The following is a 23,894-nucleotide window of genomic DNA, read 5'->3' on the forward strand; positions in this document are numbered from 1 at the left end:
AATCCCATGGACAGAGGAATCTGGTAGGCTGCAGTCCATGGGGTCGCTAAGAGTTGGACAAGACTGAGCGACTTCACTTTCACTTTTCACTTTCATGCATTGGAGAAGGAAATGGCAACCCACTCCAGTGTTCTTGCCTGGAGAATCCCAGGGGCGGGGGAGCCTGGTGGGCTGCCGTCTATGGGGTTGCACAGAGTCGGACACGACTGAAGCGACTTAGCAGCAGCAGTAGGTTGACACAGAGCCCCTGTTTGAGTTTCCTGAGCCATAGAGCAAATTCCCGTTGGCTATCTCTATTACAAATGGTAATGTAGGTTTCCACGTTACTCTTTCCATACATCTCACCCTCTCCTCCCCCTCCCCTTGTCCATAAGTCTATTCTCTATGTCTGTTTCTCCACTGTTCCCTGTAAATAAATTCTTCAGTACCATTTTTCTAGATTCTGCATATATGCATTAGAATACAATATTATATTTCCCCTTCTGACTTCACTGTGTATAAGAGGTTCTGGGTTCACCTGCCTGTCTATGGCTGAGTGATATTCCATTGTGCATATGCGCCGCTTCTCCATCCATTCATCTGCTGATGGACATCTAGGCTGCTGCATCTAGCGCTGCAATGAACAATCGGATACACGTGTCTTTTTCAATTTTGGTTTCCTCAGGGTATACGCCTAGGAGTGGGATTGCTGGGTCTTACAGTGGTTTTATTCCTAGTTTTTTAAGGAATCTCCATACCGTCTTCCATAGTGGCTATATTGATTTACATTCCCACCAACAGTGCAAGAGTGTTCCCTTTTCTCCACACCCTCTCCAGCATTTATTGTTTGTAGGCTTTTTGATGATGGCCATTCTGACTGGTATGAGGTGATATTTCATTGTAGTTTTGATTTGCATTTCTCTAATATTGAGCCTTGTTGAGCATCTTTTCATGTGTTTGTTAACCATTTATATGTCTTCTTTGGAAAAATGTCTGTTTAGGCCTTTCCCCCACTTTTTGATTGGGTTATTTGTTTTTCTGGTATTGAGTCATATGAACTGCTTGTATATTTTGGAAATTAATCTTTGGTCAGCTGTTTCATTTGCTATTATTTTCTCTCATTCTGAGGGATGTCTTTTCACCTTGCTTATAGTTTCCTTTGCTGTGCAAAAGCTTTTAAGTTTAATCAGGTCCCACTTGTTTACTTTTGTTTTTATTTCTATTACTCTAGGAGGTGAGTCATAGAGGATCTTGGTTTGATTTATGTCATCGAGTGTTCTGCCTATGTTTTTTTCTTCTAAGAGTTTTATCATAGAATATTCAAGATTATTTGCCTCCCAAATAACCAACTGTGGTATCCCAATGCCAAAGTTGGTTCTGGTGAAAATACATGTTGTCTTGATTAGTCCTTATAACAACTCATGAGTGAGGAGTTGTTTTCTCCACTTTCCACATAAGGGGACTGAAATTTAGAGGGGATGTAATCTGCCTAGAGAGTTTCCCAGGTGGCTCAGTGGTAAAAAAAAAAAAAAAATCCACCTGCCAATGCAGGAGACACTGGTTTGATCCCTGGGTTGGGAAGATTTCCTGGAGAAGGAAATGGCAACCCACTCCAATATTCTTACATGGGTAATCCCATGGACAGAGGAGCCTGGGAGGCTACAGTCCATGGGGTTGCAAAAGAGACATGACTGAGAGACTAAACAACAACAATTTTCTTGGAGTCATCCGGGAAGCTGTTGGAGGTCTGGGACACAAACATGCATCTGACTCCAAAGCCAGGTTTGTCACCCCTCTGCCCTTCACCTCACTATAGCTCAGGCTTCTGGGAAGAACAGCAGTGTGCTGGCTATGGAATTGGCACTGGCATTCTGCTTCTCTTTACCCAGATAACCTTTGCCTTCTTCCTGACACATTTCTCCCTTGTAGCCCAGCTGGTCCATGATTTCTTAAAGCCAACCCTTCATTCCTGTCTTGGTAGAGACACTAGGAAGAAGGTCGCATTGGGGGAAACTCAAACTGGGCACACAGTGAATTCTGGCTTCCCTTAGAAATACATCTGCTGGCAGAGCTCATACCACCTAATGGTACTCAACTTGTCTTGCAAATTTTTACAGGCACCTCAGTGCTGCAGGCCACCACTCCTGGTAGTCTATCCAGGGAAAGACAGGAGAACTTCAGGGACATGACTGTATAATCCCCTTCTAATCCCTGGAATCAAATGAGTCCTTTAACTCTTCAAATATTGAACTAAAAGAACTTGGTTTACAGAAACATTATGGTCCTAGGAGGTCTAGGGACAGAGCTATGAAACTCAGTGACGGTAGAGGAACCAAAAGACTGCCAGGGGTTACCCTGAAATTAGTTTAACTATAATCAGTGGGAAACAGAAGCAAAATCCAATTTATGAAATTATTATTTTTGTTTAGGAAGATAGATCGTTTCAATTTTGCACAGAAAATTGCATGGGACAAAACCTCTCAGTAGAGCTGTTTAAAAGCAATTTAACATTTTTAATAAGGCAACTCTTTCTAATTCTCAACTATTTAGCCATGAAACCTTAAAATCCAACAAAATTCTGTTGTCAAGAAATGTTGCTTTACCAATTTTATTGTCTATTTAACAACCCAAGAATATTAACATTCTTTAGAGACCTAAATTTAATCATAATGACAACTATTGAGCTTCCTAACTGCCCTTCATGTAATTTAATGCCTATAAACTATCAGTTTGCTTTTCTGATATTTTGTCTCAAAATTGTAAAGACGGTCAATGCACCCAGCAGCCTGCAAATTTCTAAGCAATTTTTGTCTTGTTCCCAAGCATACATTTAGAAACTTAAACACAATACATTGCATGGCAAATAAGAATCCTTGAGGGGTTTTGCATTTCATTCATCAACAGTTCTTATAGGATGTGAGGGGACTTAGTCCCATCATCTAAGTGCTGACAAAAAGAGTATCAGCAGTGGTGACAAAGCCAAGGGAAGTCATGAGCCGGAGGGGAGGAGCAGCTTTCCTTGCTTTGACATTTCCCTCTCAAGAGCCGTGGACAGCACACTGGACTAGTATTTGGTAGATCAGGGCTCTGGGCTACTTTCCAAAACCAAGTTGCCTTGCAGAGGCTCAGATTTTTCCTCCCAAAGGTCAGGATAGTCATAATACTGACCTCATGAGACTTCAAGAGGATTTAATTCAACATAAGAAAGGGCTGTCAAACCAAAATCTTCCCCTTTAAAGTAAGAAAGTCTTAGCATCTTTAGAGTTGTTTCTCTGTATACCTATTCAGATCAGGAGCAAAAATACAACCTTGCAGCATATGGCTGTTTAAAACCACTCTTTTCCATTACCATAGATTGGCCGTAAAATGTTTACCTTGGTCCCTGAAAGTTACAAAAATGTGCCGAAAAATCAACACAAAACCACCCCACTGCTAGAAAAGCAAGCTGAGCAGTGACTGTGTCTTCTTGGAAACTGTCCAATGCAGCCCCTTAGGCAAGCTTCTTATCCCCCTCCACAGCTTTGTTGTTCTGATGATAAGCTCATCATTGTACATACACTTTGACTTCTTGCTTATTTTACTTATCTGCTATCTCCTGCATGAGAAGGTAAGCTTCATGCAGGCAGGAATATTTGTCTGTTTTATTCACTGTCATATCCTTTGCACCAAGAACGATGATTGACATATAGACAAATGAATGAATGAATGGATGAGGCCAGGTCATGATCATCATTTAAATGCTCATACATCTGCAGCCAAAGGAAATGTGGAAACTATTAGAAATGATCCATTAAGGCTTATGCTGCTTTTAATGTTTCAATTCTGATATATCAAAGCCCATAAAATAATTTGCTTATTTTAAAATATCTTCTACCACTGGCCTTGTCAACAGTGTCTTATACAAGTTATCTTTGTCCTTTTAGTTTGTATTCTCTCTGAGAAGGAGTATAACTCCCATGCCTCAGATATTAATCTTAGATTTACAGAAAAAATACAAGCCATAATGAGGGAATTCTAGAGAGTGAATGTTTATGTCCCTCCCAAATTCATATATTGAAGCCTAATTCCTGATATAATGGTATATGGAAGTGTGGCCTTCGGAAAATGATAAAATCATCAGGTTAAAGTCCTCATCAACAGGATTAATGCCCTTGGAACTTGAGATGAATATACATACACTACTATATATAAGATAACCAACAAGGACCTACTGCATAGCACAGAGAACTCTATTCAAAATTCTGATAACCTATATGAGAATGAATATATGTACGTGTATCATTGAATCATTTTGCTGTATACCAGAGACTAATACAACACTGCAAATCAACTATAATGCAGTACATTTTTTAAAAAGAGAGACCCTGAAGCACTCCCTCATCTCTTCTCCTATGTGAGGACAGAGTGAGAAATCAGCTGTCCATGAACCAGGATGCTGGCTCTCACCAGGCACCAAATCTACCAGGCCCTCACACTGGACTTCCAGCCTCTAGAACTGCCAGAAGTAAGTTTCTGTAGTTTACAAGTCCACCCAGTCTCTGGTATTTTGTGACAGCAGTCCAAAAAGAATAACACAGGGAGTCCCTCACCTCCATTAGAATTTATGTGTAAATTTCAAATTTACTCCCCCTAAGCAATTACTCATCATTTACTGTTCATAAATTTCCACTGTGGACTCCATTGCAAGAAACCAAAGTGTGGTTATAAACAGTACTACTAATAAACAGGCACAAACATTCCTTTACCATCCTCGGTTCCCACAGTATTTGGGAGATCTGTCAAATTATTCTCTGGCAGATTGGAAAGAGGGGGTTGTGTTAGAAGTCATGATCCAACCTCTAGTGATGCTGTTCCCATATTTTACAGTCTGGGAATCACTACCTAGAAAATTCTAGTTTTGTTCATTGATTGCCAACAGTAGAGGATGAGCCTGCGGGGATCTTTAGAGAGAAAGAACCAGTGGAAATGCAGCAGAAGAACTTGATGGTGGTGCTTTCCTGAATCTCTGAAAGGGGCTTTCCTCCACCTTTATACAATCACACAGAGAATGGACAAGGCTTGGCGATCCATGAAACAGATACATTTTTCTGAATTTAATTTCCTCAGGTGTCTGGCTCCTTGTGTTTGCAGCACACTTCATTTTGCAGGATTTTCCTAAATAAAACTCTTCACTTTGCATGTACAGGAAGAAACAGAATGTGATTCTATTTTTATGTCCAGAGCCAGTGCAAACACTTAATGCTATTGAAGAGAGTTTAAAACGATGCAGATGGTGGCGGTGAAGGGTCTTCATGTCACCCTGCCCCACCAATGATATTGCTGCTTCCTTTCTGACCTACACTTGGCCACTTCTGCTCTCAGGAAAATTTCCAGACAAAGCCCTGTGATTGGCTCTCCATGAGTTTGAGATGTCAAGGCTTTAAATTTATCTTGTCTATTTCCAGAGAGAAAGACGCAATGTAGACAGAGAAGGAAGTTCTGTTTGAAGACTTTTACTTCATCTATAAAGTCTAAATTTGTCCCCAAAATGTGCATATATGCTACAAATACATTTATTTCTCTTTTAATTTCATCACAGAGAATCTTTGGTGCTTTGACATAGACCAAGTGTTTATGGCAGGAAAAGTAAGCTTGTAATGAATGACATTCATAATATTCATAGAAAGGAACTCACCAGCACTGACAGTGATAGCCTCGATGAACTGCTCTCTCCAGCTGTTCGTCCCAACCACAAGGGCTAGGTTTGTCTTCTTAATCAGTTTGTCCACAGTACTCTAGAAAGGTTGAAAAGAATCAGATAATAACGGCTGGGTTGGTTAAGGCCTCCAGGAAATCTCAGACCTCCTTGATTTTGAAACCCCAGAGTTATATAAAGGGTAGCAGATGTTAGGCTCAGAACAACAGTATTGACATCAAACACTGTTATGTTTATGCAAACAAGCACAGTCCTGACTTGGAAACATCCTGAAATGGAAACTTCTTTGTAGCAAATACAATCCTCCTTCAATGCCTAATGGCCAAGGAAGAATAGCCTCAGTGGTTAGAATAGAGGATGTATGCTTCATGAACTTGATTCTCTCTTGGCTTCATCTAGAGTGTGCTGTCTGCAACTGAATTTATCTATGCCCTGCTCAGCATTATTTATCAGTGAACATCCAGAAGTGGCAGAGATTACAAAATTAAAACCTATTCTTACTATATTTTTGTTGACCAGTAAAATGCAGCCAAACAGCAGAGTCTCAAGACTGCTGCTGTATGATCATCAATAAATGGATTTTTCTTTGGCTACTGGTTTTGTAAGACTAATGGCTATCAGAGAATTCATCTCACCTGACTCCTGTTGCAAATGAGAAAAGCCAAGAAAAGGTCAATTTGTATGGTTTAGGCCAGTAGTCCCTAACCTTTTAGGCATCACTTTCGTGGAAGACAATTTTTTTCCACAGACTGGGGTGGGAATGGTTTTGGGATGATTCAAGCACATTACATTTATCATGCATTTATTTCTATTTTTATTATATCAGCTCCATCTCAGATCATCAGGCATTAGATCCTGGAGGTCGGGGCCTGTGGTTTACAGCACACTGCAATGACCTTGCAGTAAGTTTTCCACTGCTTTACTAATACTGAGTCACTTCTTCTTCTTTTTTTTAAGACTTGTTTTAAGCTTCGTTCTGTACAATTAGCACTCTCAGCTTTCCACATAAATGTCAGTTCATGGGACAACAGGAGCAGCCAAGCATTCACGAGAAAACTAAGGAAGCAGATGCACCCAAAGCACTACCACAAATCACAGCAACTGCAAGGAGAAGGGTCATTTCTGGGACTTGAGGCCGTTTTTCCCAGAGACTACCGCCCGACTAAGCTACCACACGCCCACACTTACTGTCAGAGCTTCCTCGAATTCCCACTCATTGCAAAGAGGCAGAAAACACATATCATTTGTCTTAGGTCAAAACCTGTACATGTTTAAGGCAGTGTCCCTGAATTGACTAAGGTTTGAGAGAGAAAGAGAGCATGTTATCAGCTAATCAGGAGGAAGGAACATGTGATCTGAAGGGTCCATCCGGAAGGCCAAAGCCACATCAGAATGTCAAGTACAACTGTCATTGGAACTGAAGTGAAATATTCAGAGGATAATAAACCTGAAAGGGCCCATCTCCAACGGGCCCACTCTGTCCTTTCAACATCATCCCTTGCCAGGTTGTTTCTCTGTAGGGTGGTGACCTTTCGGCCTCCAGCTTTGTGTCTAGAACTGTTAGTGGCCCTGATAATAGCTGTCATCATCAGGACTGCCGTAACTAGAAGCACATGACAAGCCTCTGACTTTTCTCTCGACTCAGCCAACCTTGTTAAGTCATCCAAGCATCATGGTTGATGCCAATTCAAAGTTCTCTGTAGAATGTAACAAGAAATGACCTTGACTTTTCCTAAATGTGATGGAAACTTGGGGCAGGCCTCTCCAAAGGAACCCTTTTTATTCTAAAACCAAGGCTGAGAATCCCATCACCGGGAGGATGAATAACTGAGAAGAGAATCTTCTCTAACAGTTAAATACCTCAAACAATATTGCCTCAGAAATCTCTAAAGAGCTAAGTTTTAAGATAAACTAAACTTGAAATGTATATATATATATGTAAAACCTCAGGTAGATCATAAACTTCAGTTCATGTTAACCCTAGGGGACTATGAGATAGCCTGGGTTCTTCCCAGGACTTAATTTACATACATGTCCTCTCTTGACCTATAGGAGGAGATGAAAGAATAAGATGAATTTAAAATTTTATACTTGAGCATTCCCATCGACACTGGCCTGGAGATTTCCTAAATGTCCATTGTTAGCTCTTTACTGCACTTGACTGTGGGCAATTGTTTTAACCTCACCCTCAGTCACAGGTGTTAAAAAAATCCAGTACTACGTCAGAAGATAGTAAATAAGAACCCAGTGGGCAAAGCAGACTTGAATATTGTTAGATGTGACTCCAGATTTGGGTCTTTGATGCAGTTCTGAGGGTTCTGAACAAGTTCTTTAAAACAGCTATGGTCTAGAAAAAAATTCTTAAGAGAATAAAATGATATCAACATTAATCCTTGAAGGCACTTCAGAAACATAACCCAATGTGCCCTTTAGTGTTAATAGTAAACATACTGATGAACTCTTGAGGACATGGGAGGACATATCCTTTGGAAGCTATTCTAGAAAGATAAGTATCGCAAACAACTAGACTTATGGAGAGAGTGTTGGGTGACTTTCAAATGCTTGGATCATTGGTGTGGTTACCATAAAGAGCTCTGAACCCAAGAAAGTTTTGCTGCCTAGAAGACTGTGCCCTGCCATACCCAACCCAATTCTTCCTAAAGGAAGTGACTGTGATTGTTCTTCCTGGTCATGGGTGCACAGAAGGGGAAAGCTCAGGGTTGTTCCAGGAGAGAGGGCACAAAATAATTCCCCAGCAAGTCCTGGGAGGGTGGGGGAACTAGTGTTTACAGAAATGCCACGCTGTAGAGTCTGCTGCTACAAGTGGCACCAGGCTCTCTCTGATTCCAGGTGAAAAGGGGTGCATGAGGGAGAGTGAAGATGGACACATGAGCAGAGTGGTCCACAAACAAGACAGGCTAAGATTTCTGTGCCTCATCTCAGGGAACATGTGTACATGTCAGTCATGTGTGTGCAGCTGGCCAGGTTCCAGATCAAACACCAGGTGGGTTCTGATGGTCGGGGTCTGCCTAGAAAGCACTGGTCCCAGTGTCTATCCTGCTCTTTCGTTCGGTGGGAATGGCTGAAAGGACGAGTTAACACATCCATGGTGGCCTGAAGGGGAAAGTTTAATTGCATTTTTATCTTTTGAATGGCACTTTAATTTGCAAAGAAATTTTTCTTTCCACCTATCTCCTATCAGGCACCTTCCTTTGTGAACTAAATTAAAAAAAATAATGAACAGGCCCAGCAAAAGGCAAAGAAGTCACAACCGTGAAAACTCCAGATACAATCCAGAGGGCTCTGGTTTCTAGGCTGGTGGCCTGATTCTCCCTTTTGGATTCTTCATTCTGGTCTTCCAAACAGAAGCAGAATCTGCTTTTCAAAAATAAGTGGGGAAAATGCTGCTGAGCTCTGGCGTGTAGTTCTGGAAACCTTTTCACATCCCACTGAAGAACGCAGGTGCACTTCTACTGGGGGGCTTCTAGGAGGGAGGACCATGTGAGTGAGATGGGGTGGGAGTGGGATGAGGGCTCAGTAAGCAGCTAAGAACAGATGGAAAGTTTCACCTCTAAGTCCTAAGCTCACCCTAAGGTCCATTTGCTTAACTTCTGAAAAATGACTTTTCTCTAAAGAACTGGAAATCTAATTTTTTGTCTGATGACAAACTCTCTGGTTACACACTCTACCCTCAGCTTGCAGACTGTACTCAAGTGTCCTAGGATCTTGAGAAGATGACTACATATACACGAGAGCTTATCGATCGCGTGTTCCATGGGGAGAGCTTACCAACCTCCCTCCAAACAAAAGCCTCGTTTTTAGCAGTGCCAAGGCTTTGCTTCTACTAGATTGACTAGCTCTTTCAAACAAAGCATGGTTTCTTCCACACATAACAGTCTCTTAGAACCCATCTTTGCCTCTCCTTGCTGTCCTCTTGGACAAAGCCTCCCTTTAGGGCACCTTGGATCCTGTTAGTGATCAGGGTCTGAACCAGAACCCCAGACCCTGGTTCTGATGCTGTTTAGTTTACAAGATCCGTTGGTTCCCTACCAACTCTCGAATTCCATTTCTGCTCTGATGCTCTCTCCATCAGTGAGCCAGTTCCTCTCTCTGGATGGATCATACAGCATAGACCGACAATATGAAATGTCTGGGTCCAGAGATGGGCCCGGCCTTCCTGATGGGCAATGCTGATAAGCATACCTTGAACTCGTAGGATTCTTCAATGATCACCTCCAGTCTGGTGTGCTCTCCCAGAATGGGGCGCCCCATTTCTGCAATGCGCCTCTCTTCCTCTTCTTTGCTGGTCAGTGGCTGCTTGTCATCATATTCATCTGTGAAAGGGAAGGGCAAGAGATTGAGGATAGACTCCATTTTATTTGGAAATCCCTGGATCCTGAAACAAGGACACCAAGAAGGAAGGAAGTCCTGATGACCTACTGGAAGTCCCTGGGGTGATGCTGCAGGGAGAGGAGAACTGGACAGATGCCTGTCATGTGGGGCCGTGATCACTGGTGACAGCAAGTGATCAAAACATCCCAGAAACTAATCACCAGCCAAAGAACAGATCAGGAAAAGCAACTGACAGGATCATATCCCTGGGAAAACTCAGCCATATGGCATCTATGATGAGGGAATCACCCAGGTGTTCCCTAGGATGCCGGTTCACCTGGCCGTTTGTACACATCCTTTTAGCACATGAGGAAGAGGAAACACAATTAAAGCTGCCAGGTGAAAGAATCTGGTCTCCTCCTCTCTACTTGCAAGAGGCAACAGAAAATGCCCCAGGGGCAAAGAGATGATAGATGGGAAATTCTTATCTTAGCTTCTTATTTGCTACTGCAAGTTAAGAAGCTAAGCATCCATGCATTCCACATTTTAGTAAGATGCCTGTACTCCAGGGCTGTCTGTTTCTGGTGCAAAGCTGATGGGTTGGGAGGACCTTGATCACGTTAATCTTAAAGGAAACAAGGAAGAGGGAGTGTGAGGCCTTCAGGGAATTACTACTACTCACCATGGGGGGCATGATTATGTCCAGAACTACCAAGTAATTTACACTCCAGGAGAAACTCGTGGGTACTAAGAAAATGTTAATGGACTTGAGAGTCCATTAATGAGGGGAAGCTCACAGTTGGTTCCTCTCTGTGTGAAGGTCATTGAATAAATCCCAGACTGAAAAGGCCATGCACATGGGAAGGACACACACTCTTCCTATAATCACTCAGCCCCCTGTCCTTCAGGCTCAGGATGTGGAGCAAGACAGGCCACTTCCCCTCACAGTTGAGCTGAATGGACCTCATAGACAAGGATCTAGTATTGGTGGCACAGAAAGACTGCAGCCCTGATGCCCTCATTTCTAGAACCTTCTAGGCAAACTGCCTGCAATGGGAATCTATGGACTGGGGAGCAATCAGGGTGGGAAGGACTTGAGCCCAGACTCCTTGCATTTTGCATTTAGGCATCAGCTATTGCAGGAGTTCACAACTCCCTTCCTCTCCAAAGACACATGACTTCCCTCTGCTGAGGGACCCTACCATGGTGGGTCCATCTGATGCACCAGCAAATGATGCAGAAAACTAGTTCCTAGGCATGTTGTTACGGAGCAGATGGGCTAGAGGCACTGCTAGCATTTTATATGAAAGTGAAAGTGCCACTTGGATTTTAATTTGAATTAGAAGACATTGGGGAAGAATATTTACTATGTTCACTTTTCATAGTTTATTTACAAATGGGAAGTTGTTTTTAATGGGATTCAAGTTGATTTGTGCTTCCCTGGTGGCTCAGGTGGTAAAGCGTCTGTCTACAATGCAGGAGACCTGGGTTCAATCCCTGGGTCGGGAAGATCCCCTGGAGAAGGAAATGGCAACCCACTCCAGTACTCTTGCCTGGAAAATCCCATGGACAGAGGAGCCTGGTAGGCTACAGTCCATGGGGTCGCAAAGAGTTGGACACGACTGAGCACACTCCCACTTCCACAAGTTGATTTAGGTATAAAAATATAGAGGGATTACAAAAGAAAGGTGATACAATACAGTGGCATGACTTTAAACTGCATTTCACAAAATGAAATCATTTGGAACATGACATTAACTATATGGACATGGTAGTAAATGAAATCAAATCATGTAGTGAGCAAAAAGGTTATTCCCTTTTTAATCATCCTTGAGTCCTTCTGATGACGAAGACATGCTTATTTGGGGGATGTTACATCTGTAACTAGTTCCTGACATTATCCTTTAGGAAAGAGAAAACATTTCTCAGGCATAGAGCACTGGACTGCATAGAGATAGAAGTTAATAACTATTTTCATCCTAAAATTTTTAACCTTATTTTGTATTTATGACAAATACTAGCTTTCCATTAGTGTTAGTGACTTGTTTTTTTTTTTTTTTTTAATGAATTTAGTGAAGTAAAAACATGAGGCAAAACATTGGCTGGAGCACATAACTGTACAGTTGGTATGAAGCCAACGAAATAATGCAGGAGAGGTATGAGAATGACCAAGATTTAGGACTATCCGAACAGATTTCAAACCAAAGAAAAGCAGGGCACCTGGTTCCTATCGCTTCCTTCTACACTCTGTTTCCAGACTTGACTTGAATTTAATGCCACACTTTATCCTACTGTCTACCCATCTAGAAAATCTTCCCCATTTTCACCTAGCTGAATCCTACTTATTTTTCAAAACTTTATCTCTTATTGCATGAAATATCCTTCAACTGACTTGCTTAGGAATGACCACTACAAGTTAGTTCTCAGTATTTGTTGTGTGCATATATTAAACATGGACACTTCTAATATACTACTTTTTTGTATTTAAACTACCTTTTGTTGTTGCTCTTTAGTCAGTAAGTAGGCTTTGACTCTCCTGTGACCACAAGGACTGTAGCCTGCCAGGATCCTCTGTCCAGGGGATTTTCCAGGCAAGAATACTTGGGGTGGGTTTCCATTTCCCTCTCAAAAAACCACATTTACATACAAATATCCTGCATAAAAACTTTACAAGACAGAACAATATGTCTCATTGCTCTCTGAACTGCCCTCACATCCCCCAGAGCCTATTATGAGGTAGTAGGATAAAGTTCTAGGTGCCTACTAAGTATTCGTCATGTGACTGTCCAATTCACCATTAGAAAAGTCTCTATTTGCTCTGTGCATAGCAAGACTATTCAATCATTTCACACGTGTCATCACACTCCTACCATACGTCAGCACACTGAGGCCTTCCAACCCCATTCCCTTTTCTAGGAACTCATGGTCCAGTGGGAAGTGAGGCATATAGATCGGGCAACTTCTACTACAACAAGCTAAGGACTGCAGATTCAGGGGGAGGGAGAAGCTTCCCTCTGCCCCAGGGAATCAGGGAAAGCTTCAAGAGAGAGGAGATACTTTGAAATTTACCTTGAAGCATGTATAGAAGCTCACCAGGTGAAGGTGGTGGGAAGGCTGGCTGGGAGGTATAATAGAGGACGAAGTGCTATTCCAGGCCGAGAAAAGTCAAAGCACAAAGGCTTAGTGTCATAGTAGGGTCAAGGCTATTTTCACTTAATAAATGTCATGAACACTTAGGAGATATTTATATGTAACAGACAGTAGCTGGATAAATCCTTTTATTGCTCTATAATGATACAGATGGGTTTCCCTGGTAGCTCAGCTAGGAAAGAATCCACCTGCAATGCAGGAGACCTTGGTTCAATTCCTGGATTGGGAAGCTCCCCTGGAGAAGAGAATGGCAACCCACTCTAGTATTCTTGCCTGGAAAATCCCGTGGACAGAGGAGCCTGGCCTCTGTCCTTGGGATTGCAAAGAGTCAGACATGACTGAGTTAGGCCTACTACTCTAGTGATACAGATAAGTTAGCATTCATTATCCAGATTTTTGAAACTGGCAAAGAGGAGAGCTAAGCAATTTTTTAAAAGTGTCTTCTCTTTAGATAGCTTTTATTGAATAGGGAAATAGTCTAATAGCACATTTTTTGATCAACTATTATGTTTCTTGTCGCTTTGAGTGTTGGATCAAATGCAGTTCATTTTAATATGGTCAAGTCAGTTTCATTTTCTTCTTTATGCACATGCTGTGCTTTTTGTTTGGCTTCTCAGATAGAAGAAATTTTCTGTTTAATTCTCCCCCTCTCTCTATCTGTATATGTACATAAGCTTGTAAGCTTGTGTCTAAGTCGCTTCAGTTGTGTCCGACTCTCTTCAGTTGTGTCCGACTCTGTGCGACTCTATGGACTACAGCCCACCAGGCCCCTCTATCCATGGGGATTCTCCAGGCAAGAATACTGGAGTCGGCTGCCATGCCCTTCTCCAGGGGATCTTCCCAATCCAGGGATCGAACCCACGTGTTTTATGTCTCCTGCATTAGTAGGCAGATTTTTACCACTAGCACCAGCTGGGAAGCCCCATGTGTACATATACCTGTACCTATTTTTAAACTCACTTATTTTACTGAGAAGTTGATAATAAATTATGTGACATCATGATCTTAAAAAACAAAGCCACTTAAAGATCAAATGCATAATGAAGAGCCACGGTTCAAATCAGTATTGACAAGACAGAAAATAATCCTGGGATAAAATCATCTGTAGGGGAGAAATCTGAGAGCAGATATTCCCTGGCAGTTTGCAGCAATTTGCTGGCCTCTCTGATTAGAACCTAAGGAGGCCCATAATTTATTTCCATGAGGAATATTCTGGAACAACTCTGCAGTCAGGGCTGCATGATGATTAAGTGGGTGTGCGGGATACGAGAAACAAGGGAAGTCCTACTGAGGCGTGCTTGTGTCGCCACGGCCAGTGATGGGTGATGGTGACAACTGGAGAGTGGGTATCAGTGTCCTCATCCAGAGACTTGGTGACAGGGAGAAGGAGCTCAAACTGGGCTCTAACCCTACTGTCGATATGGGACAGTTCTGTCATTCCTGAGTCACCCTGTCAACGTTCCTCTCTGGAGAAACCCCACAGATGCACCGTCATCTGTTTGTGTTTGGCTAACATCATGTTGCCTGGAGGCAGGAAAGGCAGACTCTGAGAAGAAAGTCAGCTTGCTTTTAAACATACTTCGTAATACTTGGAATAAAAGACCCATGCCTGAGAAGCGAGATTTGCAAGAAATCTGGAATATACTGAAACTTGGGAGGCCTCTGCACAGAGTCCCCTTTATAGGTCCATGCTGCCCCTTCCGCCATGCTTCCTACCCTGGGCTGTTGTGGTGGTGTCTTGTGGCTGACCCAGGACACCCCTCCCACTGCAGAGAAGCCATGTATAGCAATGTTTCAGTGGGAACAGGGGCTGAATTGTGTCACTTGGACTGATGCTAAAGCTGAAACTCCAATACTTTGGCCACCTCATGCGAAGAATTGACTCATTGGAAAGACCCTGATGCTGGGAGGGATTGGCAGCAGGAGGAGACAGAGGATGAGACGGCTGGATGGCATCACTGACTCGATGGACATGAGTGTGGGTAAACTCCGGGAGTTGGTGATGGACAGGGAGGCCTGGCGTGCTGCGATTCATGGGGTCGCAAAGAGTCAGACACGACTGAGCGACTGAACTGAACTGAACTGAATATCTGAAGACCCAAAGAACACTTGAAGGCGGTTAACTGTGGTTTTCAAGGCCCATGAGGAAACGAGTACCTGCGATGGTGATTATAGTAGAGGGGAGTGGATGTTCTCTAGCATGAACTTTCCTGAAGACAGGCTGGCCTAGCAAAAGGACAGGCAAAAGTCAGCAGAATGGATGGTACTGGTTTGCCAGCAGAGCTCTGCGGAATTAGTAAGCATCACACCCAAAGGCATATAGCACACACAGTGTTAGTCTGGGGACTGAGTGGTCAGAAGTCACTGTTCTGTAGGTCACAGAAGAGAGCAGGTCAGTGGGGCAAGGGTTCTAGGAGCCAAGCCAGATTGTTTCTATGGAGCACACACGTCACGGACAGGGATGCAGCCACATTCCTGCAGGCGTCTGAGCGTACTAACCGTGTCCTTCACGCGCCTGCTTCCAGAGGCATCACCAAACTACAGAAAGCACCTGGTGCTCCTTTTAGAGCCTATTGGTGCCAACAACATGGCCTTGAACAGGCCATTTCCCCAGCTTTCCCATATGTAACATGGAGATAGTAGTACCTGCTCTATCCATATCACAGGCTTGTTTGAGGATCAAGTAACATAATATTAAAAAAATATGCGTATTTATTTCTTGGGCAGTCTGGAGGGGAAAAGGCTATAAACACTGGCAGGTTTGCAAGGGTGTTCCACTGTCACCATGACTGGCTGGATTTCCTAGTTGACATCTGACTGACAGATGCACCTGCTATTGGTTTCTACCAAGAGTTCCCATAACTGACCTGGGAATCATAAGATTCACACTCTGCGCAAACTCTGCCGTATGCTTGCTGTCTATACTTGGACAAAGTGTTTTTTTCAGATTCAGTTTTCTCAAGTGTTAAGAGAAGTCAGATTTTAAGGGGATTTGTTCTTCTAACCCAAGTACTGGAGGGTCTAAAGTGTGTTCAAATGTTGGAATTTTCATAGCTTGGCTTCCTTAGAAAGCCATGTGCCTTATGAAAACTATCATATGATAAGCATAATATGATCGGAAGAGTAACTTTTAAAGAGGTATATTGACTATTATGCACTTTTAATTAATTAGCAAAATTTAGCTGCCCTTTTTGGGAATCAAACATGCCTCTCTCTTTGCAAACTGAGCCAGAATACTTAATTTTATTAACAATATCCAAATTAATGCACTCTAATTTCCCTGCTTTGGGGTCTTCCTATTTTTGTATTTGTTTGGAATTCATACTAGTGTATTTAAGAGACACTGTGGAGGTTCTGGATTGAAATGGGATTAAGATGCAAGTAGGAATGTATGAGTTGGGAAGAAGGAATTGAAAGTGCTGGAAACAGTTATCACATGGCCTTGGACGTAAAGGTCAAGCTCTGAGCCCTGGATGAGTGGTTGGAGCAGATTGATTAATCTCTTTGAACCTTCATTCTTCTCCTGTAAGTGAGAAAAAGTCTTATCCTGTAAGGTTGAAGATCAAATGATATAATGAATAAGAGATGCTTTCCAGATTCTAATGTGCTATAACGTAATAAGGGTTATATAATGTTATGGGCCTGGAGGGTCAAGGGGGGATTACATCATAGACAACAACAAGGGCCTTCCAATGAGGCAAAGATAAGCAGCACCAGGGGAAGATTTGCAAATTCCAAAAGCATCCCCAGCATTTAATGTCCACTACTAATGACATTTCTGAAATAGAGACACTGCGTTGTGGACTAAATGACTTTTTCAATTTCCATATATCCTGATTTAAATTAGATTTTCAAACTCAGCTGCAAAGACTGTGTAAATCTGCAGGCAAAGTCCAAGAGCTAGATTAATTCTTCTCTACTGCTCCTGTGTCTCAAAGCCTTGACTTCAAAGCTTCAAACTGACTTCAAAGGAAAGCTCTTCAGGGCTTGCAGCTGCTTTTCACTATGTAGACCTACATCTGGACATGGAACAACAGCCTGGTTCCAAATAGGAAAAGGAGTACGTCAAGGCTGTATATTGTCACTCTGCTTATTTAACTTCTATGCAGAGTACATCATGAGAAACGCTGGGCTGGAAGAAGCACAAGCTGGAATCAACACTGCCAGGAGAAATATTAATAAACTCAGATATGCAGATCACACCACCCTTATGGCAGAAAGTGAAGAGGAACTAAAAAGCCTCTTGATGAAAGTGAAAGAGGAGAGTGAAAAAGTTGGCTTAAAGCTCAACATTCAGAAAATGAAGATCATGGCATCTGGTCCCATCACTTCATGGGAAATAGATGGGGAAACAGTGGAAACTGTCAGACTTTATTTTGGGGGGCTCCAAAATCACTGCAGATGGTGACTGCAGCCATGGAATTAAAAGACGCTTACTCCTTGGAAGAAAAGTTATGACCAACCTAGATAGCATATTCAAAAGCAGAGACATTGCTTTGCCGACTAAGGTCTGTCCAGTCAAGGCTATGGTTTTTCCTGTGGTCATGTATGGATGTGAGAGTTGGACTGTGAAGAAGGCTGAGCACTGAAGAATTGATGCTTTTGAACTGTGGTGTTGGAGAAGACTCTTGAGAATCCCTTGGACTGCAAGGAGATCCAACCAGTCCATTCTGAAGGAGATCAGCCCTGGGATTTCTTTGGAAGGAATGATGCTAAAGCTGAAACTCCAGTACTTTGGCCACCTCATGCGAAGAGTTGACTTACTGGAAAAGACTCTGATGCTGGGAGGGATTGGGGGCAGGAGGAGAAGGGAACGACAGAGAATGAGATGGCTGGATGGCATCACTGACTCAATGGACATGAGTCTGAGTGAACTCTGGGAGTTGGTGATGGACAGGGAGGCCTGGAGTGCTGCAATTCTTGGGGTCGCAAAGAGTTGGACACGACTGAACTGAACTGAGACCTACATTTTAGAACTTTCCCCAGAGGTATCTATAGAGAGTGGATCCCAGATATTCTTGGTTCAAGAGAAGAAGGGTCATGTAAAGTGAGAGGAACAAACCGATGTAGAGATCCTCAGAGGGTCTGCAAATTCTCTCATTTTAACTGCATCATTGCAAGTTTTGGGAAGAGGTGGTAACACCAGAAAAACTGCTCTTGGAGATTAAAATCTGAACCATAAGAAATAGCTTAATGAAGTATATGAAATAGTAGAAAACCTTTGAAAGACATGATTCTGTCCTCTTGGACGCATAATGTATCCAAGACAGAAAATGTTACATATTATTAGTCAGGTATTCTAGAACTTGATATGAACAATTTCCGTGAAAAGAAAATTAGATACCATTAATTACTTACTAAAAAGAAAGATGCTTCAAGTGATACATAAGAAAGCCCCTAAAAGTAAAATCTTGACAAAGTCAATGATAAAACAGGAAGATATCCAAACACATCGATACATTTTAACAAGAGATTCTATCTACCCTAAAGACTGTGTGAAGGTCTCAGGGCCAAGCAGTGGATACTACTATTCCTACCTTCCTCAATGCACACAAGGATCAATTACTTATTGGGTGATTGAATCAGAATATTTCCAAAAAGACTTCAGTAAATGATAAGATGAAAAAGAAAAGATTAAAGTTTTAAAAGTAAATGTACATTCCTGCTTTCAGATTCAAAACTAGCATCATTGGCAGTGCAGAACCGGGAAGACTTGACCTAGGAAAAAGTCAGGTGAATCAGGTTTAAGAAATTCTCTATGAGCACTTGCCCTGCTGAACATTTCTATCCTTTTCAAATTATATGTCTCCAAGAGCCTGTGAATTATTTTGTCATTAAACTCTGTGTCTGGAGAGAAAGCAGTGGAGAGCAATAGTCCATGTGAAATTGGATGCATTCAGAAAGTTCCACTTTGACAGAATCATGTTGAAACTTCCTAATCATGATTTTACACTGATGGTGGTTTAAGTTAACCCCAACCCCCACCATAACATTTTCAAATAGAATTTTTGAGAATGTTTCTTTTCTAAATATATTTGTTTAACTATCTTGTTTCAGAAAAAAATAATTAGATTATTGATATCTACATAATTGTATTGGAAAATGCCACAACCATTGGGATAGCCTTTAGAGACATCTTCAACCTGCAGCTTCAGACAAACTAGAAGGATATTTACTTCCCTCTCTAAATCTACATGGATGATTTTGAAAGTGTGCAAAAATATTTAAGGTCAAAAGAGAGGATGCGGTAAGGAAATATCACCCTTCTATAAATAAGGAAATAGCTTTAAAGTTGTGCTTAAAAATGCAATCAACAGTGGCTGGGTACCATTCTGAATTTAAGAGTTTAAAATTTTTTAACTAGAATATGGAGTTTTTACAGAACACTTTGTCGTCCACTTCAAGTGGCAGACATATTACTCGTTACCATGTTAAGAATGCTAAAACTTCTCAGAAGGGTGTGGTGGGCAGAGCGAAGCCCTGCTTTGTCTTCTCCCAATAGGACATTATCTATGATTAGAATCCTGAGCTCGGGCCAGGGAGTTGGCTTGGATGTCAACTCCTCTGCTTCCTTGAGACTAGCAGTCATTGTATTTATTCTGGTACTCTCTGGAGCATCTAGCAGAGTTTCCTCACATTATCAACACTATGTGTATATCTGTAAATTGATCAGTGTCAAAACACGACCAATTACAGGTTCTCCATACCAATTTGCTCATAAATAAACACAACACACCCATTGTTAATGTGTAAAACATTAAATGTGTAAAGTCAGCAACAGCACACCGTGTACCACAGCTAAAGGTTAATTCAGGATAAGTAAGACACGGTTCTTATTTGATATTTAAGGGTAACTGGGATAAAATGAAGAACATTTTAAAAGATTGTCTTACCATACAGGTATTTCCCTTCATTAAAAGGAAATAAAAATGGGAAATAATTTTTTAAAATGTAAATAACACATGGTGAGAACAGATAGTAAAAAATAAAATTTGGCTCATTAGACTTAAAAAATTCATACCTGTTATTGTGAAGCCACCTAAAAAAGAAAGAAAATAAATAAATGTTACCATTTATTTCATTTACACTCTAAATTACAAATACCAGTGACACCAGACCACCTGACAACCCATCCAAGGTACAAAAACTTGCCAAATTGTATTTATAATTAAGAAAGGTATGGAAACATCAATTCATGACTTAACCATTAATCATTCTTTTACGGTTATGATGTTCAGTGCACAAATTTAATTCTTGTGCATGCCTAAAAAAATCACTGATTTTTTTTTAAAAAGGTAATACTAAACTCAAAGTGGAATGCAAACTATCTGACTTCCACAAAATTATGAGGCCAATCGCTCTAAACAACAATCTTGTTAATAAATCAATAGAAATAAAAGATAAGTCAGAAAGCTACTATGGTACCTGATAGAAAAGGAAAATAACCTAGAAAAATGGAAAGGAAATGCAAGAAATGAAATGCTTACCAAGCTCATTCAATAACAGGGCTGTGAAGGAAACAGACAAAGACAAACACAGAATAAGAGAGCAGATGAATAATGAAAGTAAGAGGAATATCAGCAGAAAGAAATCCAGGCAGATCTGATTATAGTGATCGGGAGCTGCTACTAAATGGTGCAAGCCAAGTAAATGCGGCATTGGGAGTATTTCCAAAAAAAATCCCTAATTTCTGCAAATGGGTGTGAGTGATTGTATATATAAACAATTCACTTTATATATCATTTCTTGACATTTAAGAAAACATGTCCACTCTATGTTTACACACAGTGTATATATCTAGTTTGCCAAATATAGCAGAAATATGTTATGAAGTTAATCTTAAATCTTTGAGTGAGTCTTCCTCATGAAATATTGCCTGGGAGTTAGTGAGTTCAATAGACAAGTCTGAAATCATCCGGGATCTCAGGGATTGTACTTTTCATGTACCTTTCAATGAAAATGGAGAAAACATCTTACGACATTTCATTTTGGCCATCCCTCCTGATAAGGAGATTTTGACCCAAGGTAAAGATCTCTCACTGGAGGCTCTATATGCATGATATTTTGGTCATCAGGGAATGCTTAGGTTTTTTTAAATCCTCAAAACTTGAGTCCCAGGAATTAGTGCTTATTTGGGTGTCCTTCTCTATGACTTCTGCACATTCTAATTGGACAGCCACATCGCTTCTTGTGGACACATAATTTCACGGAAACTGACAAGTCAGCCAGGGAAGGCTTGTGGTGGGCGGAGAGGACATACATATTTTGTCTTTCAGGCTATGTGCTTTAAACTCAGACTATAACTGTAGCACTTTATTTTGGTGAAATCTATTGCCTGAATGTATCAAACAAATTACTTCCAGATGAGAATGTTAAAATTACTTCTTTAGGACCAGTTTTCTAATGGTAGTGGCATTAGAGGAAACTTTCAAAAACAAGTCAGTCATTTTACTTATGATGACACAGATCTACTTGGTGGGTGTCGAAAGCAGATAGTACTATCAAGGAATTTTAATTTGCTTTTATATGAAGGCATATTTTACTAAAATGACAATCGAAAGAGCTGTGTATCCAAGATGCTCTTCTTTGAGATAAAAGGCAATCCTTTGGAGGAATACAATTAGAAGTAAGTGCTTTTTCCTGTATGTTAATGAGGCATTTTTGATCCCATCTTTGTAAGAAATCAGCACAATTTTCTAAAGTGTCTTTTTCTTTCACCTGCTATGGAGCATATTAAATAAGCTGCATTAAAATGGGTCCCCAGTGCTCCTCCTCCATCATTCCAAAGGCTCCTGTTACCTTTTTGAACTTGTCCCGATTAAGTCAGGACAACTTTGTTTTTCTGATGGACTCAGAGGCCAGTGTGTTCTAATAAAAGCAAGATTAGTTAAATTCCCCCAAATGTTGGGTCTATATAGGAATTAGTCTTTTGTATTTGATTTTTCCTTTACATGTAAAAATATATATTTCTTGCAAAGTGGTCATTTAAACATTTAAACTGTTCTCATCAATTGTTTGAATGCAATCAATATGTACTATGTTCATTTTATAGATACCATTAAATTTACCATTCCTTTTAAAATGGCCACTATTAGAGGGTAATTATGGGAAGCCTTTAGAATAATTCAAAATTTAAAAAAAAACCTATTTTTAAAGCTGATATAAAATTCAGCTTTATAAAAAAATTTATTAAAATTTATAAAAATTAAAAAAAATAAAAAATTTTAATTTCATGCTGTTTTTTATTTTTAGAAAAAATTGCTTGGTTAGAAATCTGTCAGTTCAGTAAGAATTGAGAGAGTTTGAAGCATAAGGCAGAATCAGCCTTAATTAAGGGTTAAGTTCTTAACCAACTATCATCATGTCCTTTTTACTAAAGAAAATTCATATGCCTATAGGTTTTATACCTTTCAAATTTCATATCTGATGGTATGAATAATACTATGCAAAAATGAATACTACTCTTTAAAGATCTTTGTTCTTACTGATTTTTTTTAAACTGGCTTCTCTAAGGAAGACTAATTATTGAATTCTGAAATTTCCTATTATTTACCACGAGATGCAACTACCATGGCTAATATGTATACAGTAGTGTCCATTGCTAACATATTAGGGGATGCTTAATAGCTGGAACCAAATTTTTGAATGATTCCTGGGCAGTGAAAAACTAAACCCAGAAATTATTCTTTTATGTCATCCTTTCTGAATTACGGAACTGTCTTCCATTATTTCTGAAATCTGGTATCAATTAAGGTGAATTGGCATTTCCTGAAGAAAAGGGGCATTTCTTGGTGCATTGTGAAATAGGAAAGGGAAACGAAATTGCTAAAGCTTCAAAGGAGAGGAAGTATAGTACTTGGAAGCGAGGAAGAGGAGAGAGTTAAGTGTGAGAGTAGGGGACACGGAGAGAAGAGTACAATTTCTCGCTGGTATGTCTTTGTATACTCTCACACCTTTCATTCCTCTTCTTATCCATTTTGGTTCCTCAAGCACAAGGGAGAAACTGCACTCTTTCTCATATTCCTCACGGTCAAATATTCTAATGGTAATGATCTTCCTGTGGGAACACAAGACAAAGGCAAAACAAATGGTTGGAGTCACACGCTCATGCTAGGTGTTCACCAAGCAGCATGTTACTGTGATGTTATGGAAGGAGAACTGGCCACACATGGACCTCCAGGAGTATGTAAAAGGGCATCCAGGGACTCTCAGCTGGCCCCCGCCAATCTTCTCTGCCAATCCATCACTGATACAAATTCTTCTGCTTCAATTTAGCAGTCAGGAGGTACCCCAAATTAAGAAATCAGACAGTTGGCTTTATGGGGGTGTAGCCAGCATCAGCACCAACATTTCCAGCAATGGAAGCTTGGCTGCACTGCCGATGCTCAGACTGCAATGTGCAGAGTGGCCCAAACTGGTTGATGGGGCTCCAGGCCAGCCCTACTGTGGCCCCAAGGAGATCTATGCCCTGTTACATAGGTGGAGGGATGTGTGCATCGTAAGTCACGTTCTGAAGAGTGCAGGCATCCAGGGGTGGCACAGGCCAGCAGAAGCTGTTGGGCTCAGCCCTGGAGCAGCTCCCCCACCTTTCTTCTCACTCATCTCCACCAGGCGGGGCTCTCCAATCTCAAGGAAGAAGGTCTTGTTTTTCTCATACTCCTCATCATCAATTACCTTGACTGATATTGTTTTGCTGAAACAGAGAAGAATAGAAATTGACGAACAAGGGGAAGAGGAA

The 23,894-nt window shown here is 41.0% G+C and overlaps 1 protein-coding gene across 4 annotated transcripts in view; it reads right to left on the minus strand.

Moving 5' to 3' along the window:
- Nucleotides 1–23,894, minus strand: part of SLC8A1 (solute carrier family 8 member A1) — a 382,769-nt gene that overhangs the window by 69,693 nt on the left and 289,182 nt on the right. For 2 of the 4 annotated variants that reach the window (XM_018055161.1, XM_018055160.1), the window contains exons 3-6: nt 23,743–23,849; nt 20,178–20,195; nt 9,878–10,008; nt 5,654–5,753 (exon numbers count right to left, since the gene is read on the minus strand). In XM_018055161.1, the coding sequence (XP_017910650.1) occupies nt 5,654–5,753; nt 9,878–10,008; nt 20,178–20,195; nt 23,743–23,849 (356 nt within the window). Of the gene's footprint in view, nt 1–5,653; nt 5,754–9,877; nt 10,009–15,313; nt 15,383–20,049; nt 20,065–20,177; nt 20,196–20,643; nt 20,665–23,109; nt 23,214–23,742; nt 23,850–23,894 lie in introns of all 4 variants that reach the window. The other 2 variants (XM_018055163.1, XM_018055162.1) reach the window with 2 other exon arrangements.

This window comes from Capra hircus, chromosome 11 (genome assembly GCF_001704415.2).
Source record: "Capra hircus breed San Clemente chromosome 11, ASM170441v1, whole genome shotgun sequence".
NCBI classification, from domain to species: domain Eukaryota; kingdom Metazoa; phylum Chordata; class Mammalia; order Artiodactyla; family Bovidae; genus Capra; species Capra hircus.